Source organism: Pyrus communis, chromosome 15 (assembly GCF_041283825.1).
Source record: "Pyrus communis isolate YQ-2024b chromosome 15, ASM4128382v1, whole genome shotgun sequence".
Taxonomy (NCBI): Eukaryota; Viridiplantae; Streptophyta; class Magnoliopsida; order Rosales; family Rosaceae; genus Pyrus; species Pyrus communis.
Genome location: NC_142579.1, coordinates 36,147,468 through 36,165,686, shown reverse-complemented (window position 1 = coordinate 36,165,686; position 18,219 = coordinate 36,147,468). Strand labels below are relative to the sequence as shown.

At 37.0% G+C, this 18,219-nt stretch overlaps 2 protein-coding genes and 1 pseudogene across 4 annotated transcripts; 2 read left to right on the top strand and 1 right to left on the bottom strand.

Moving 5' to 3' along the window:
* Positions 1-1,330: 1,330 nt before the first annotated feature.
* On the top strand, positions 1,331-5,066 carry LOC148690938 (thioredoxin O1, mitochondrial-like). 2 transcript variants are annotated; one of them, XM_088685157.1, is made up of 7 exons: positions 1,331-1,821; positions 1,906-1,968; positions 2,063-2,113; positions 2,695-2,777; positions 3,850-3,894; positions 4,123-4,217; positions 4,704-5,066. In XM_088685157.1, exons 1-7 carry the CDS (start codon positions 1,554-1,556, stop codon positions 4,765-4,767), a joined length of 669 nt encoding a protein of 222 aa, XP_088541283.1. In that variant the 5' UTR covers positions 1,331-1,553; the 3' UTR covers positions 4,768-5,066. The 2 variants fall into 2 exon arrangements, with proteins under 2 accessions (XP_088541283.1, XP_088541284.1); XM_088685158.1 differs by lacking the exon at positions 2,063-2,113.
* A 3,731-nt stretch (positions 5,067-8,797) lies between these two features.
* On the top strand, positions 8,798-11,903 carry LOC137732579 (uncharacterized; annotated as a pseudogene). Its single transcript, XR_015956222.1, has 2 exons — positions 8,798-10,344; positions 10,915-11,903. The product of XR_015956222.1 is annotated as an uncharacterized LOC137732579 (transcript).
* Positions 11,904-12,570: 667 nt separating this feature from the next.
* Positions 12,571-16,852, bottom strand: LOC137725914 (uncharacterized). Its single transcript, XM_088685406.1, has 7 exons — positions 16,649-16,852; positions 14,946-15,008; positions 14,122-14,417; positions 13,766-14,025; positions 13,369-13,675; positions 13,102-13,248; positions 12,571-12,936 (listed from the first exon to the last, which is right to left on the bottom strand). The coding sequence occupies exons 1-4, from the start codon at positions 16,715-16,717 to the stop codon at positions 13,896-13,898; spliced, it is 558 nt and encodes a 185-aa protein (XP_088541532.1). The 5' UTR covers positions 16,718-16,852; the 3' UTR covers positions 12,571-12,936; positions 13,102-13,248; positions 13,369-13,675; positions 13,766-13,895.
* Positions 16,853-18,219: the final 1,367 nt, after the last annotated feature.

Genomic DNA, 18,219 nt, shown 5'->3' with positions numbered 1-18,219 from the left:
ACTTTCGTCAAAACACCCACAAATCCACCCACAAAAATGGAAAAACACTTCGCTGCAAACAAAAGAGGTATACGATGGATGTTGAGAGGTGTTTAGGTACCTTCTGAACTCGTTGGACAATCATTATAGAGGTTGCTCGACTTGGGGATGATGGGGCGCTTCAAAGCATCATAAAGATGTGCATCATCTTGCATAACGTGATTGTGGGAAGTATGATTATGACAACCAAGAAGCCTTGGACAATTGTTCACAGACTAAAATTTATCAAGTTTATGACAGTAATGAAAAACATGCCCAGCACGATTAATTAGATAGGATTGATGTTACCAAGGAATCGTCATTCATTGTTATCTAATCGCATTTTTTACCTACATTCATAAAGAGGATCACCGTGACTTGATCGAGCACTTGTATGCATTAAAACTTAATCAAAACAAATGAAGCTCATTCTTATGATTTCGATAGACAAAAATAGTCACTTAAGTATTACGGTCTAATAGTATTTTTTCACTTGTAAGTGAGAGGTTTTAGATTTGTTTCTCGTTAAAACCAAATTTGAATCACATAATTGCTATTTCACTGTGAGACTCAGCCCAACCCCTCTGTTAGTATAAATAATATCATTTACTAAAAAAATAAAAATAAAGGCAAAGATAAGTATGCTTTATCTTTATAGTGTTTTTTTATGTGTTTAATTTTAAAGTATAACGTGTGAGTGTGTTGAACTTTTTAAATTTATTTAGGTGTGAATTTTGTAAGTTTATTGAACTGTGAATTTTGGTATTTTAAGAATTATTTTGGATATTTTTATTGAATTTTATTCTTATTTTGATATTTTTAGTGTTGGATTAATGTGACCGTTAATTTTCAAAATTATTGTCGTTGGAGATTCCTTGCCTCACCGACTTGACCTTAGGTGTGGAAGAGGATCCCGCCGGATCCTTTTTCTAGAGATTCAACAATAGTTAGTTTTCATTAGTTATTATTTATATTTAAATTTTAAATTTTCAATGATTTATGACTGTACAATATACGATGAACGAACCTTATTATAGAATCCTTAGGATCCTTATAAAAAGTATCCGACGATGATCATTTTCCCTTAGGTGTCGGTTCTCTCGTTATTTGTGCGTTTCAAAGGCCAAAGAACGCGTCTTTTAACACATGTGTGTTTCAAATCTTTTAAGTTCAAAATATCTTGTGACCTAATATTTCTATTAACTTGAGTCCCACGTGTCTTTTTATTTTTATTTTATAGCTTTTTTTACCAAAAAAAATAAACAACCGGTAACAAATCAGTATTCACACCTTACATCATATCAGTGACTTCAATCAAACAGATTAACTAACTCGGAGATCACATCATACCAGTAACTTCAATCAAACGAATTAACCAACTCGGATCATCGAACACGATACTTCCCCACAATTTTATTCTTTCATTGAGTGAAGTTTGTGGAATTTAAATGCATAGCCAAGTTTAAACAAATGAGATAAAAGAGAGGCACAAAGCATTTTGTTGGGGGTAGAAGATTTGCAAACAGGAATTGGAAATGGCGAGGAATTTGGGGATTTTAGCACGACAGTTTCTTTGGAATCGCAGGAAACCAGGCGCAGATCTTCTTCATCATCGTCTCAAGGGTCCTTTTAATTGTGTCCAATCCCAATCCCAATCCCAATCCCGAACTACCCAAACCCTAACTGGTTCAACCCCAACCGCACCATCTTCAACAAACACAAAGAAATTAATTTCCTTTCACTTCCCAGACTTTCGTCCTAATTATCGTCTTCTGGAGAAAACACGCCCCGACAAAGCCACCGGTAACTTTCTTTTGCCGTTTCTTTCTCAGCAACTTTCTGATGCTTTTCAAACTCTACCCAATTTCACAATTTCTTAACTTTCAGGGCCCTCAAACACTATACTTAAGGCACCCGTGGACTTGATGGAAGAACTTCGTTCTGTTCGCAGTAAGTTTGTTATTTACTTGTATGTTTCTTTCGTTGTTTGATTTCATCTGAGACACTTTCTTTAATAATTTTTCTTTTTGATTCGTTGGGATAGATGAACATAAGTCAGCAATTTTCTACATCACTTCATCCAGCTGCGAGGCTTGTAAGTTTACTTTTGCTTTTGTCCATCAAAGTCTTTGGCTGTGTTTTGGTCCGGTTAAAACTGAAAATCAAACCAATTGATTTCATTTATCTGGACCAAAACACATTAGGTTAAGAAACCTATTAGGTTTCTTAAGTGTTCTTCAGAATCAGTATGAAACCCAAGAATATCATAATAGTTCCGGTCAAGTTTTGATCCCCCATGACGCGTTGGGAAAATCTCACTTGTACTCAATTTTCATCACATTCTAAAGTAGTCCTTAAAGTCTATGCTTAATCCTAAAACTGAACCGGTTAACCAAACCCAGCCCAGAATCCTAAAGTCTAAGTTCTAAACGATGATTCTATTCCACCGCCTATATTGATAAAAGGGATTAAAGTTGAAGAAATTGAGTGAAACTGAGGTGATCTCCATGCGTGCATCCCATCTTTACTAGAGACGGCGGGTCTTGCATGAAGAAAGACTGTATGCATGAAATTTATTTTATATGTTTTGTTAGGTAAGCCCAATGACTGATGTGATCAAATAATTTGCAATAAACTGCTGCTTTTGAACTGATGTTTTCTTTACTCCTTATGCAGCCCATAAACTTCTATCTCCAGTCATTTTAGAGCTGAGTGGGCGATTCCTACACGTAAGAGTATATAAGCTGATCCTTCCTGAGGTGCGGCATTGTCTTGACATTTTTCTTGGCAGTCATTTAAGTTACATTATGAACTGTTTGGATCCCATCTTTAGGTTAAAGGTCAGAACAACTCAAGTGTTGTAAATTTTGAAATCAAGTCATGGGTCTTAAGTATGGCATTTCTTTACTTCCTAGCTATGTGACAGTAACTAACTTTCTTGGGCTTGGAACCTTGGGTGTAAAGTTAATTTGTATTTCATGGCAGCAAGAAAAATACTGATTTATTTGATTGATTCTTTGTTCATTTCTTGGAGTTACTATTTTAGTTTCATTATATAGAGGAAGAGTGAGAACAACAACTATAGTAGCATGAGACATTGCTCGGTCAATACAAACTTTTTCAGTTTTTATAATGTAACTTCTTGTAATGAGTCAAAAGATTGAGTTGTTTACTTCCAAACCCAGCAAAGTTCTACAACCATACTGTGCTAGTTCCCTCTAGAATACCAAATCTGACAATAGTTGGCAGTAGTATAGATTAGTTAGATTTGTAGCACCTTAAATTTTTTTTTTCAACAATTTTACCCCAACTACAAAAGTTTTATGCTAAAAAAACCAGACACTCATGGCTGGCAAGTGGATGGAAGTGGTAATGTGCCACCAAAATCATTGCTGGCAGTAGTGGAAAAAGGAGGAGTGCAGCTGGGTGTGTATTTTTCATTGTTTTTGTTTTGCTTTAAATGTTTTATTTTGTGGGTAAGATTGTCTAAAGAAGGGTGGTTTTTATTGACAACCCCAAAATGTTGAGAAAAGAGAAAGCGGATGCTGTTGGAGGTGAGTCGCCGGAATGGGCGGGCACGGATGACTGAGGATGGGATGGTGTGACTGGGGCCCTGGGGGGTGAGTGGAGATTTAGAGGGAACAAATCTTAAAGTGATTCACTTAGGGTTGTGGAGGAGGAGGAGGAGGAAAGAGGGGGGGGGAGGGGGGCCGCGGGCCCGGCAGGCGGCATTGGCAATAAAACCAGCCTTGTCTAAAAGGTCTTTGCTGGGTTTGAATAGAAGCACTTGTCAAAATTAGTTGACCCTAACATCGTTGTTCCTATCTGCAGTATGATGTTGGAGACAAAGTGGGTCCCTTCAATCTCATCAATTTGGTAAGCGATATCCTTTTATTTTCATTGAATGTAAATGTCCGTATTTGGTTCACCATATTAAGAGCTCATGTCTTCACAAACATGGTTAAAAAATATGGGTTGTGTTTCTTACCATACCTTAATTAATAGTTTTGAAATGCTATACTTGGCCAGCTGATTGGTATTTTGCCCTACTTTGATATGAAAATAGGAAAATAATGTGGGTGTTTGCATTGCATTTTCCTGCAGCCAAATATTACTTTCTTTCAATACGGGGATAAGGCTGCTGAGATTTTTGGCGTTGATATCACTGGCTTGAAACAGACATTTGAAAAACTCTTCAGGTGATTCTCTTATAGGGTGCTGCTATGTGACATCCCACATCGCCCAGGGGAATGATCCTTAAATGTATATTCTCATCCCTGCCTAGCACGAGACCTTTTGGGAGCTCACAGGCTTCGGGTTCTATCGGAACTCCGAAGTTAAGCGAGAAGGGGGCTAGAGCAATCATAGTTAAGTGAGAAGGGGGCTAGAGCAATCCCATGATGGGTGGCCCACTGGGAAGTTGCTCGTGAGTTCCCAAAAACAAAACCGTGAGGGAATGGTAAACCCAAAGCGGACAATATCGTGCTACGGTAGTGGAGTGGGCCCAGGAAGTGATCCGTCCCGGGCCGGGATGTGACATGCTACTTTCACATTTGTGTTCTCTCCAAATGTGATGGTTCTATATGTTCCGCAATTTTCCTCTTTGGTAGATGGTATTATACAACAACATATTTACTGAACAATATTTTTTGGCCTTTCTCATGTGGTCTGCTTCCAACTTAAAGCTTAGATGATGACGATTTGGAAGAGTCCAACATAACTGAAACCACTCAACCTTCAAAGTGTTGATTTGGAATGTGGGGGAAAAAGGGCTGCTAAACAACTTAAAACACCAGCTCGGATGCGGAGGGAGCCACGGCCCTTCTGAGGCCTCTCCAAACGTAAAGCTCAGCAATGAAATTGCTTAGAATTAATATATTATGGATGTTGTTAAGTTAAAAGTGTTTAAATAATGGTTTAAACTTCTGTTGTTTGGAGAATATATTTAAATTGTTCTGTTTTATTTCTGTTTCTGAAAATATATTCCAGCGGGCTGTATTTATTTAGACAGACTTTGAAGAGTTTATGGGGTTCTGAATTTGATTTGAGAGGTCTTTCTTTCACTTTCTTCAAATAACTTGGAAAGGCTCGTTTCCTCTGGTCTTCAGAAACTGAGAAATCTGACAATTAAAATTAATTGGTAATATAGAAAATAACCCAATTACTTAGGAGTACATGCAATGTCCACCTTTTCCTTGGTGCATAATTTATACTCTTGGCACGTCTCTCTTGTGTCGGATTTTCAAATATATCAACTTTCAAGCATGTCCAATTATTGGAGTGGTGGCTGCCTAAACCCTAAAGAAGAATGGCTTAACTGGTAAACTAGTGTTTTCATCCTTGTGATCATGCTTTGACTTTATTAATTATAAACATCAGAAATCCATATACAGTTCAAGATTATTGTACTTTATGCCCCGTGATAGGAGTGTCTTTTTCAAAGATGTAACCTGAAGATGGTGATGATATTTTTTGTGGTTTATGCAAATGCCACACGGCTTAGTTGCTTTTGTTGCGCAAGACGTGAATACACAAATTTCAAATTAATCTGTTAACAAGTCAGATTATTATCGAGTTAAAATAAACAAAAAATGATAAGCACGACTCATTTGCGAGATCTGATTCTCGTGTAATAGACAATATTATGCCAATAAGCTGTTTTGCCATTAACTGAAGCTGAGACTGGTTATGTGTACAGTAGCATTTCTTTACTTCTGCAAAATCACTGTGAAATCCATCCAAATGGTACAGATCCTCTAAACGCCAAACTTATCAAAATGATGAAAATGATCTTACCAACGTAAATAAAATAAAATGTGCTTTTATAAAAAACGGAATTTGGCTTTTAATTATTATTTTTAATTCTTCCCTTGTTAGTTTTTTAAAATTACATTTTGACCTGTTGTCCTTGCAGAACAAAAATACCACCACCATTACAAACACTAATCTTACACTACCATTATTTTTACCGCCACCACCACCACTGCCTCCACAACCATAATCGCCATTGCCACCACTATCTTATAATATATTTTGGGATGTGCTATCCACACACATCATTTTATTTTTCACACACTTCTTGATAATTTCTGTCTATTGATTTTCTTCAATTCATCCGATCCGACGGCCGAAAATTAAAAAGGTGTGTGAGAAGTAAAATGAGATGTATGGATATCACACCCCTATATTTTAGTCTAACATGTGATTTGTTAGTTATTTAAGTCCCACCACGGTTCGATCTCTACCTTCGTTGAAATCACATTACCAAATATTACAAGGTGCTAAAGTGCAACCATTTTCATTTTGTGTTTTTATGATTCAAATTTCGTTGAGTTATACGTTTTTAGAAAAATATACCCTAAAATGAGATACTTTTGTCGGCCTGCCACCATATCATAGAATAAACATGTTGTCCCACCTTGTGCTTTTGGTCCACGAAAACGTCTCAAGCCTAACTATTATAAATTAAGCAAGTAAAATGCAATGATAAAAACTAAACTGAAGTTACTTAGTATTACGGTCTAGTGGTATTCATCTTCATTTGTAAGTGAGAGGTTTTAAGTTCGACTCTCATCAAAGGTAAATTTGAACCACATTATTGATAGCCTATTGTAAGGCTAAATTTATCCCATCTCCAATAGTATAAATAATATCGTTTGTTTAAAAAAAAAAAAAAATTGAACTGAAATCTGGGTAAACTAATAATTAGTATAAGGCTTTTTAGCCAAAATGGTTCATGAGGTTTGCATAACACATAACTTTGGTCCCTAAGATTGAAAATCAATAGAAATGGTGCCTAAAATTGTCCACAATCCATTATTTTGGTCATTCCGTTAAAAACTCTTGTTAAGTGGTCCCAGAGCTCTTGGCCGGAAGTTTGGGCAATTTTCAAGGTTTCATAACTCAATCGTTTCTTAACCAAATTCGACACATAATATATCAAAATGAAGATAAGAAAGTGTAGAACAAGATTATACCTATTTGGAAGCCCAATGGTTGTCGGAGATGGCCAAAAAATAGCCTAAAAGTTGACTGGTCAGTGGAAAAACTGGAAAACTCGCCAGAAACTGGGTAAACTTTAAACGTTCATAACTTCTTCAATACTCAACGGAATCGAGTGATTCAAAAAAAAAAAAAAATCACATTTCTCAATGAGACGAAGAGAATGGTACCTTTTTTTATTTTTATTTTTTTTTATGGCTAACTAGCTGTGGTTTGGCTGGAAAACGGCTCGAAAATGGTTATATTGGTCTCATCGAATTAGCCACTTTCAAGCCGTTTTCCGGCCAAACCTCGCCGAGTTAACGATCTAAAAAGGTACCATTCTCTTCGCCGCATCGAGAAGTGTGATTTTAGTGTTTGAATCACTCAATTTAGTTGAGTGTTGAAGAAGTTATAAATGTTTAAAGTTTACCCAGTTTCTGGCGAGTTTTCTAGTTTTCTCGCGGATTAGTCACCTTTCAGGCTATTTTCTGGGCAAACCACGGTGATTTAGCCGTCAAGAAGGTACCATTCTCTTCGTCTTGTCGGGAAGTATGATTTTCCTTTTTGAATCACTCGATTTTGTTGAGTATTGAAAAAGTTATGAACGTTTAAAGTTTACCTAGTTTCCAGCAAGTTTTCCAGTTTTCCATGGAACAATCACCTTTCAGACTATTTTCCAGCCATCTCCGGCAACCATTGGGCTTCCAAATAGGTATAATCTTGTTTTACACTTTTCTATCTTCGTTTTGATGTATTAGGGGTCGAATTTGGTTAAGAAACGATTGAGTTACGAAACTTTGAAAATTGCCCAAACTGCCGGCCAAGAGCTTCGAGACCACTTAACGGAGTTTTTAACAGAATGATCAAAATAATGGATGGTGGACAATCTTAGGGACCATTTCTATTGATTTTCAATCTCATAGACCAAAGTTATGTGTTATGCAAATCTCTGGATCATTTTGGCTAAAAAGCCTTAGTATAATTTATTAGCCTTTAATTTTAGGGAATCTTAATGAAACATTCCTGGTACTGTTCACTTTTAACGTTAAAGACATTTTTACCTTGAAAAGTCACTTATGGTACTATTCAATTACATTTGTATTTTGTCATTTTGATTAAAACTAAAGTTTTTGAGAACCTTTGGTTAGTTTTCTTTAATTTTATACCAAAGGGGAAAGCACAAGGGTATAATAGTAATTTACCACACCGAACCGAGCTGAAATGCAGAAACAAATTTGGAGCTCAGTTTCTCTGAGTCGCCGCCGGAGTTAAGTGGCCCTCGCCGCCGGACCTCTCTCCCGCACCCAAACCCAAACACAGACACTACCCCGGCCCCAATTTAGCAAAAATTGACTTCTCCACCATCGTCAACCTGCCAACCGACCCGTGCAGGTACATTGCTAAGTGATTGTACTTGAATTATGTAATTTCATTTTTTTTTGGTTTAGTTATGGAATTTACACGTTCAATTGGACATTTGGAATTTTGAAATGGATTGAGTTTGGTAGAGATTTGGTTCGAATTGGACATTTTATGCAAGCATGCATGCCCGAATCAGCAATTCGGGCTTTTTTTCAGTTTGCGAGTAATTTAGACTCCTTTCTCAACTCTGAAGCAGAAATGAGTTTGTTTAAAGTATTGTTGGATTCCCTTTGTAATGAAGGTCTTGTTAGGAGGGTGGCTTCACAATACTTTGATAGCAAAAGGAAGTTGCATCCAGATTGGGTTCCATCAGTTCGGGCTCATAGTGTACTGCTCAATGGATGGTTCCGATCAAGGAAACTGAATGGCCAGGGCGGCTTTGGGTGGGAAATGAGGAGGGAGGGAGAATGTGAAACCTAGCAACGTATGGTACACTTGTGGAAGGATATTGTCGGAGTCGGAGCGTTGCGCTGAAATTGCAACTGAGTTGAGCTGGTGAGCGAGATGAGGAGGGAAGGAGTTGAGCCCAATGCAATTGTGTACAATGATTATAATCCAATAATCGATGTGTTGGGGGAACCATGAAGGTGCAAGCAGTTGCTGGGGATGATGGAGCGCTTTTGGGTCTTGGAATTAGGCCCCACTATTTCAACATACAATTCTCTGGAAAAGGGCAGTTGCAAGGCTGGAGATCTTGTAGGGGCTAGTAAGATCCTTAAGACGATGAAAAGTCGGGGTACTGCCCCTACTCCAACAACCTATAACTATTTCTCTAGATACTGTTCAAAGTATGGGAAAATTGAGGTTTATTGGACCTTTATACCAAAAGGATTGAATCTGGATGATCCGCTTACTTTCCCAACTTTGTTGGAGATGTTAAGTGTGGAGGGGAGATTGAATTTTGCTATTCAAGTTAGCAAGGAAATGAGATCAAGGGGATGGGAGCTACAAGCAACATACTTTACAATATGCATAAATTTAAAGAGGCTGCTGAAGAGTTTGAGGACATGATATGGAGGGGTTGAATTCCTCAGTATTTTACTTTCCAAAGAATGAGTGATTTGTTAAGGAAACAAGGAATGAATGAAATGGCACACAAACTGTGCAAGATGATGTCTTGTGTTCCTTATTCAAAAAACTTGCCGGATACATATGTCAGAGATGAAGATGCATTTCGTGCAAGGAGGAAGTCTATAGTTCACTGAAGGCCGAAGCGACGTCTGATTTGTTAAAAAACTTGTTCAGATCCAAGGAACCTGTCAAGTTTAGGAGATCGCCTGAAAATCTTGTATCAAGAGCATACCAGTTGATAGAGGATATTAAGAGAAAAGCTACGATCCAATGATATCCAGTTTTCTTTTCTTTGGTACTATACATTAATTCTGGCATTCTCTGCGAGGAAGGTACACTTGAGTTGACTGCAGGTGCAATAGAAAGGCAGTTGAGAGCTATTTCCGGTAGAAGAAACAAAGCAATGTTTAAATTCATGTGCCTTTTGGTAAGACTTTGATAATTATATGGGAAAGCCTACGGGCCAACTACTTTTGGAGGATCCTTCTTATGAATTGAGATTATTTGTAATGTTACAACTTCTTATGATACTCTAGACGTGCAGCATTCTGAAGCCTGATGGGCATCCATCGTGAAGTCAAGTGGTTTGAATACAGGTTCAGTACACGTACAAACTGAATTGTATGGGATACAAAAATGAAGCTTTGGTGGGATACAGTTTTCACACGTATGTAAGATGCAAAGTGGACTAGGAGAGAGGCGGCAATCAGCAATGTTTCTTTCGTTGAAGATATTGCGGAAACTGGATTTTGGAGTGTTATGGGTTCCTGCATAACCAGAAAGGATGAAGAGGTTGGTGTTCCTAGTAAATATGTGGCAGTCAACCACTGAAACACACGCGATATGCAGGTAAATGTCCAACTGTTGACCTTTTAATCAAGTTGGCATTGTCTTTGACGAATTCAAGTCAAATTGCTTTGGTTGATTATGCTAAACCTTTCTCCGAGAATACAATATATTTTTGACACATTGGTAAACATGTTGCTTTTGGTGAATTCAATGGTGAAATACTAGAGGAGGATCATCGACAGCATGGAAAGCTTTGATGGATAACCAAGCTGATGCAAATCACCCTGGAATTAAGGATTGCAAAGTTATGAATATTATTTTCAGAACATTATTTAACATAAATAATTTTCATATCCTTGACCAAATTAACGATCAAACCGGGCATTGATGGTTATTCATCATAGCTTTCCATGTTGTCGACAATCCTCTTCTGGTATTTCGCCATTGAAATTGTTGTGAGCTACATTTATAATATGAAGCGTTGACCATTGGTATCCGTGGACATCCAATGCCAACGGAGAGTCGGATTGGAGGACAAGGACTCGCAAGTGGGAAACGTTGTTCAAATAGCAGGGAAACGTATCCACTGTCTGATTGTATCCAAGATTTACAACTCGTAATTTTGTGCAGCTCCGGTTTCATCTGGTCAGAAGTTGAGTGCCTATGTTGGTGATCCTTATGACAATCCAGAAATGTATCGTAGTGTTGTTGGTGCACTGTATCTCACGATTACGCAGCCTGATTTATCATATGCTGTGAATCAGGTGTGCCAGTTTATGCACTCTCTGGATAACACTCACTGGATGTCAGTCAAAAGAATCCTTCGTTACTTGAAGGCCACACATAATCATGGGTTACTATACAAACCTGGAACTACCAAGTTAACAGCATATTCCGATGCAGATTATGCTGGCAACCCAGATACTCGTCATTCCACATGTGGTTTTTGTATTTATTTGGGTTCGAATCTTGTCTATTGGAGTTCGAAGAAGCAAAAGACGGTTTCCAGATCGAGTGCAGAAGCAGAGTATAGGCAGTTAGCTTATACTGCAGCTGAGTTATCATGGTTAAGGTCTCTTTTTAAAGACCTGCACATGCATCTGGTTCAACCAACGATTTGGTGTGACAATGTTTCTTCTATTGCCCTTGCTTCTAATCCGGTTTTTCATTCGAGAACCAAGCATCTGGAGGTGGACTACCATTACGTTCGTGAGAAGGTAGTTCGTGGTCAGTTGTTGGTAAACTATGTTTGTTCCCAGGACCAGCTTGCTGATATTTTCACTAAGGGGCTGTCTTTGTCAAGATTTAAGTTACTTGTGTCCAAGCTTCCAGTTGTTCCACAACCTGTTAGCTTGCGGGGGGGCTGTTAGACGAAGTCCAAAGGCACGTACTGCCAGCGTGCTTTGAGTTTAGTGTGTTTCAAACTTCTATCTGATTAGTCTTCCTTGTTTATAGGATGTATTTTTCAAATAATTGTAATCTGTTGATTTCTGCTTTTGTATCGTTTGAATTTTGAAGTTCCTTGTAAATAGGGTTTTCAAACTCTCTGATGTAATCTTGATGCAATTATAAATACAAGCATCCCACAGTTGAATGGGTATGCAATCAGAAACTGAAAACCTGAGTTCTTAAGTTTTATATGAGTAACCTCAAGAGATGGCGAATTGCAGGGCGATCCTGGAGTGATGCCGTGGAGGTTATTGCTTGAAAGTGACTAGAGTTTGGCGTTCGTCAAGATGATTGTCCTATCAGTGTTGCTTTTGTATATAGTTAGGATTGTTGATGCATTGGCATCCTTGTTGTACTGTATGCCCCGTGAATCGTGATAGTGGAGTGTTTTTTGAAGATGTAGCTTGAGATGATAGTTTCATGGACGAAAAGTACTGATACAATTTATATATGTGCGTGAATATGACTGTTTCATGGACGAAAATATTTGAAATCTTACTTCTTCACCCAATATCCTCGGGGATATTGGCGAAAAATATATAGTCACAAAATATTCAGGGATATCTTCTCCCTGGCTTCTCTTCTCCCCATTGGTCCTTCCCCATTGGTCCTTCCCATGGAGAGAATAATGAAGTTTAAAAGCTGAGGAAGCTGTGTACACAATGTCTGTCAAAATCCCCTTCACACTCAATACTCAGTACAATCTCAAAAGCAGAAACAAAACAAGAAAATTCAAGTTTCTTTTCCAAACAACCCAACACAACAGAATACTCAGCTTTTCCTGTATAATATGGCCGACTAATATCGGTGACAATGAACTGATGGTGATCAACGGTCTGCCTCCAAGAAAATGAACAATACGTATAAAAGTAGATGAAGCTGTGTACATTCACATGAAGCTTATGAATCTTACAATGTCTGTCAAAATACATTTCACAATCAGTACTCAACACAATCCCAAAAGCAGGAACAAAATAGAAAATTTAAGTTTCTTTTCCAAACAACACAAGTTACACAACCAAGCTGCTGTTCAAGTCTATCGTTCATAACCAACAACTGGCTAGCTAACTAATAGTCTAATATAATGGTTGACTAATATAAGTGAATCTACTGTATTGACTTCACTGCTCCTTTACTTGTCCCATCCTTTCCAGCTTGTAAGTTGTTTGGGACTTCTCTTTTTCCCCATTCCAGATGGACACTCTGCATATTGGGTGTTTAAGTTGCAAATACCCACAAATAGGGCTCAGTCAGCAAACATGTTGTCTAATACCATCTCACCCACCATTATATACCAAAGAGTCAAAATATGATGACATCTAGACAGAACACTAAAACTGCAGAAAACTATCAGCATACAAGAATTACCTCGATCTACTCTGAGTGAAATATATGCATGAGCTTTAAACCCCATTTCTTGCAACTGCAAACCCAAAGCGTCTCAAATAGAATGGCCATGAATTCGGGAAAAGAATTCTTGAGTGTCTCATGAACGTTCGTTTCAGTCATACCAACCTAAAAGAATATAATGAAAAAAAAAAAATTCAAAAATAGAACTCATACCAATCTATAAGTAAATTATGAAAAAGCATTCAGAAATACAATTCAAGAAATGTAATATAAACTAAAAAATACCTTGTCTCTAGCATGGCTGATACATATGCGGCTACAGTGAAGAAATGCCATGCCATCCGATTTATCGAACTTGTCAAAATTCGCTACAAACGTCTTCAAACTTTGCCCATTGGGTTGCTTCAGAAAGTTTTGTTTCCAATCCAACTTCGATTGTCCCAAGTATTTTCTGTATATTGTACTAAATTCCTTACCAACGCCATATCCAAGATTATTCTTACTAATCATGGACCATGCTTCGACACGTATGTCGTTTTGATCCTCTGACGTTCGGTACCATGGATGACTCAACAATCTAGTAAGTCGACGCCTACAAGACAAATATTTTATTACTATTTTAGACCTTACCAACACACCTATCACAAAAAGAATAAACATAATTGCAAGTAGAAAAACTTACTCCATATCCACTTCAGGCACATCAGCAGTAGGCTTCATGCTTGAAACCAAGTGGGAAAGCTCAAAATCATTACGGCAACGGGAAGGATATAATTCATTGATAAGAGCCTCAAAACAGCTTATATCACCCTCTACTCCGTCACACCACCCAACAGGAATTCCCATTTGGACATTATTCTCGACGACAAAAATCGAATCGGATGTAAATGCGGCACAAATGCCATAATCTTGTTGCAGTCTCGCATTATTTGCATTATATTCCTATAAATCATCGCAAAAACGCAAGTGTTTATATATTTATATATATAAACAACAAAAGCAGAATTTCAAGATAAAAACATTTGATGGTGCACTCACCTAATCATGAGACGAGTGTCATGCGTGTGGGCTAAACTTGGATTTGCCTTGACCCAATTAGATAGGGTGTAATCAACATCTTTAGAGATGATGAGCACCTTACCACCTTGGTCAATCCTGAAGTATGGATGGATGAAAGCGTTATCTCTATCTTCTTTTGCTATTTTATACCAAACGAAAGGAACCTCTCCACTTTCGAACACATGACAGGTAGCGGGAAACTTATTTAGCTGTCCGTGAAACGAAGGAGGAGTAGAATTTTCTGTGGTCGGCCTTTTTACACCTTCAAACTTGAACTACAAATATGTATATAGAAAAAATATTGTAAAAACTCATCCATAAAAATCACCACAGTCACCAACATGCTGATTTATTTAGTATGGCCATGAGATATATGTATATAGTGTGATAAGATGGACGCTAGCAGTATGCAAATGTAAAGTGAACATAAAACTCATTTCTTGATTTCGTATATTTGTGTAATGAGTATAATCACTAGCTAGCTGACGGTGAGATATAAGTCATGTGAATATATATTTAAACAGAATCACTTAAAAGAAAATTTGTTTTTAAAAATAATCATTTATTGCATAAACTGGTATTACATGACCCTTTCTCTGCCTTTATAACCGCATAGCAATCTTCATCTAGCTAATGTCATGCTTGCACTCTAAAGAAAGAAACTGAACAAGTACACATTCCCATATTAAAACATACAGTCGACTAACCATTGTACAATCAGTTACTCTACAATATTGAAATCTAAACAACTCAAGGGGTATAAAATGTGAAATATTGCAAAACAACAACAACGTTATGGTTACCTCAATTTTGTGTGGTGTCTGGCTATTAGGTGTCCCATCGGTACAAAAGTTTGTAAGTATTCCCTGCAGCACAAAAGAATCCAACATGTTAAGAAACAAAAGAATCCAGCATGTTACCAATCAATAGAGGGGGAGGGGAGAAGGGGGTGAGGTGGTGGGGACGAAGTTATGCAGTTAACAAAAAAATTTCAAAACTATCATTGGTTGTATGTCTGTGTGTTTCTAATCTTATACAATAAAGTTCAAATTATCCTCCTTAAATTGGAGTGCTCTGGAATACTCCTTGTCAAAGAAAAAAGTTCAATACATGCTATCTCTGTTTATTCATTTAATCTTATGATGAGAGACAAAGAAGAGCACATGAGATGCTAAAAATAGTGTAAAAAACATCACCGTCGTAACTTCAACCATAGTGATCAAACACGGCAACATTCACATAAGTTGCATATAATTACACATATCTACCATTTACCTTTGAAAGTTGTATTAAAATCAAGCATGCGAGTTGTCCTTAAGGTAATTTAATTAAAGTTTACAGTGATTAAGATGCATTTGCGATTTGTTTGGTTGTTTTCTACCATTTGGATGAAGAGAGTTGATGAATATTAGGTTTGGTTTTAGCTCTTGGAAAAAACAGAGTGAAACTTAAAACAGTTGATACAAAGCAATTGCAGGCATAAAAAGGTTTATTTGTTATTCCTATGTTAACACCCAGTTGGTGCATTGTATGTATCACACATAAAATGACAACGAAATGACTAAATCACACTCCGATACGTGCGTGCTAAGAAACAAGATTACTAATTAAAAAGAAAAGATACTTAGATTTAAACTTAGGAGCACCTTCTTGTTCATTCATTTGTAATCGAATTATTAATGAATTGTACACTTGTAACAATCAAAACCAATGATTTTTTTATCTAATCACCGTTTGAATATCACTCTTTCAAAAAGATTAAAAAACTCAATTAAATTGGAGATTGTTTGACTTTCTATATGTATCAATTAAAATGGACAATCATCATGGTAATCTTAATTATTACCTAAAATCATTGATTTAATTACTCGATACATGAGGAGATGATTAAATAATATCCAATTAATTCGTTTTTTTTGTGTGTGTGTGTGTGTTTGTGTGTGCAATTTAGTAAATGAATGATGCCGATTTTAACTAAAATGTATAGCATGAAAATTGGTTAGTCACAAATGGGTTAATATTCTAATAGTGAGCTTCACAGTAAGGTGCAATTTAAGTATTGTTCCTTTTGAAAACAATAGTATAATGAAGCGTATGCACTAGAACTACACTGTAACTCTCTTAAGGTCTCCTAATTATCTACTCATAACTACTCCCAGATTCAGTTAATGACAAGGCAGCTGATTGACATGAATATTATCCATCACACGAGAATTGAATTTCGCAAATGGGTTGTCTTTGTCATGTTATAACATCATATACTTAATTCGTTAACGAATTGACCTAGAACTCATTTCGGTTAACAAATTGTGTAATAATATATCATGTCTGATTTAAAATTCGTTTCGAGTTAAATAAGTTGCCACGCCCACACAAGATCGAGACCAAATCATGGTACAAAGTTTTGCCATACATTTAATCAGACTGAACTTGAATTTTATAAGGAAACAAGAGCAACCACACAATTTATAGGTGTATGTGTGTGTGTATGAGCTATATGGCTTACCAATGTCGGTGACTTGGAGACCCCACTAGATAGCCGTAGCCTTCTAAACCATCGTCCAACACAATGCATGGTGAGGGAGGCGACAACGAAGAGGGTTGAGAAAATGGAAAAAAAGCTGTCGGCTCTGTCTCTTTCTCGGTCTCGGTGGAGTCGGTCGAAGAAAGGGGTGTGAAAGGTGTGGTCAGGCACAAGACCTAATCTTATCCCTTTAGAATCTGCTGAGGGATGTCAGGTCGGATAACAACATCGAGCTCTCGCCACGTATGTGAGTGTCATGACGCTTCGCTTTGCATCCTGCGCATTGTAGTTGTTTCTCACCGCACAGTAGAAACCGTGCGCTTTCGTTAGAGTTCTCATTTGAAGTCCGTACTTATTAAATGTTGTTAATTGAATTATTAAGCAAACTGCAGGACCTCAATTACCAAAACTGAAACCACCAGTTTTTAAGTGAAAGATCCGCAAAACTACGCGCGAATTGCGAATGGAGTTTGAATCTCTCGCTATTGTAATCCTACTGGTTATTCACAACTTGTGTGATCCCCATTGAGAAGGAAGGTGGATAAGGAGTTCGGTCACGTCCTACATTTCCATTTGGTTTTGGAATTTCTTTTACTTTTTCCTTTTCATGTTGCTGGTGTAGAAGAAACCAGCATTCTTATATTATATGTGACTTTGAGTTTTAATCTCCCGTATAATAATAATGCTTTGTCCGACATCATGTAGTTTTGCTGCATCAAGTTAACTCCCAAACAAGTTGGGAAATGCGATGCCCTTAACTTATGGATTTAGAATGTTACTCCTTGTGTCTTGGATTCAGAAATTAGGTCATACAGACGCCCAAGTTTAGGGGTGGTTCGGTATGAGATTCCAAATCGAAAATGGGATCCCGAATTCCAAATCAAAATTTAGGTATTCTCAATTTTTGGGATTCCCAAAATATTTTCAATATTTCAGGTTCCATATTTCCAAATTTCATATAAATTGAAATATCAATCATTCATACCAATTCAAATTAACATGCAACCAAAATAAAATAAGTAACAAACCCAAAACCAAAAATATAAGTTACAAACCTAATATGTTCGAAAACAAACAAACAATTTTTTGATTCCGTGTTGAAGAAAGAGATAAATTTGGTTGAGAACCAGCAGTGCAGGGTGAGTGTGTGTGGGAGGTTTGTATCGTCAAATCTGGCGATAAAGGGTTATGGTTACTACCTATGGACCAAATGGCAAAGTTAAAATTCTGGAAATCCAAGAGTTGAATGATAACGTTGAACAAATAGAGCAAAGGGCTATGGTTACTACTTGTGGACTACACCAATTATATTGCTACTAGTAGTGAGCACCAATTCAAATGTATAATAATAATAATAATAATAATAATAATAATAATAATAGGGAATTGTTATTGGCACTCCAAATTCCTCATTCTACACTTCAAACTTTTTATATTTAGAAAGAAAAATACACTTGTGAGGAATCTAGAATGAGATTTTTGGAGTGTCAATAACACTTCTCTAATAATAATATATATATATATATATATATATATATATAATATTGATTTTC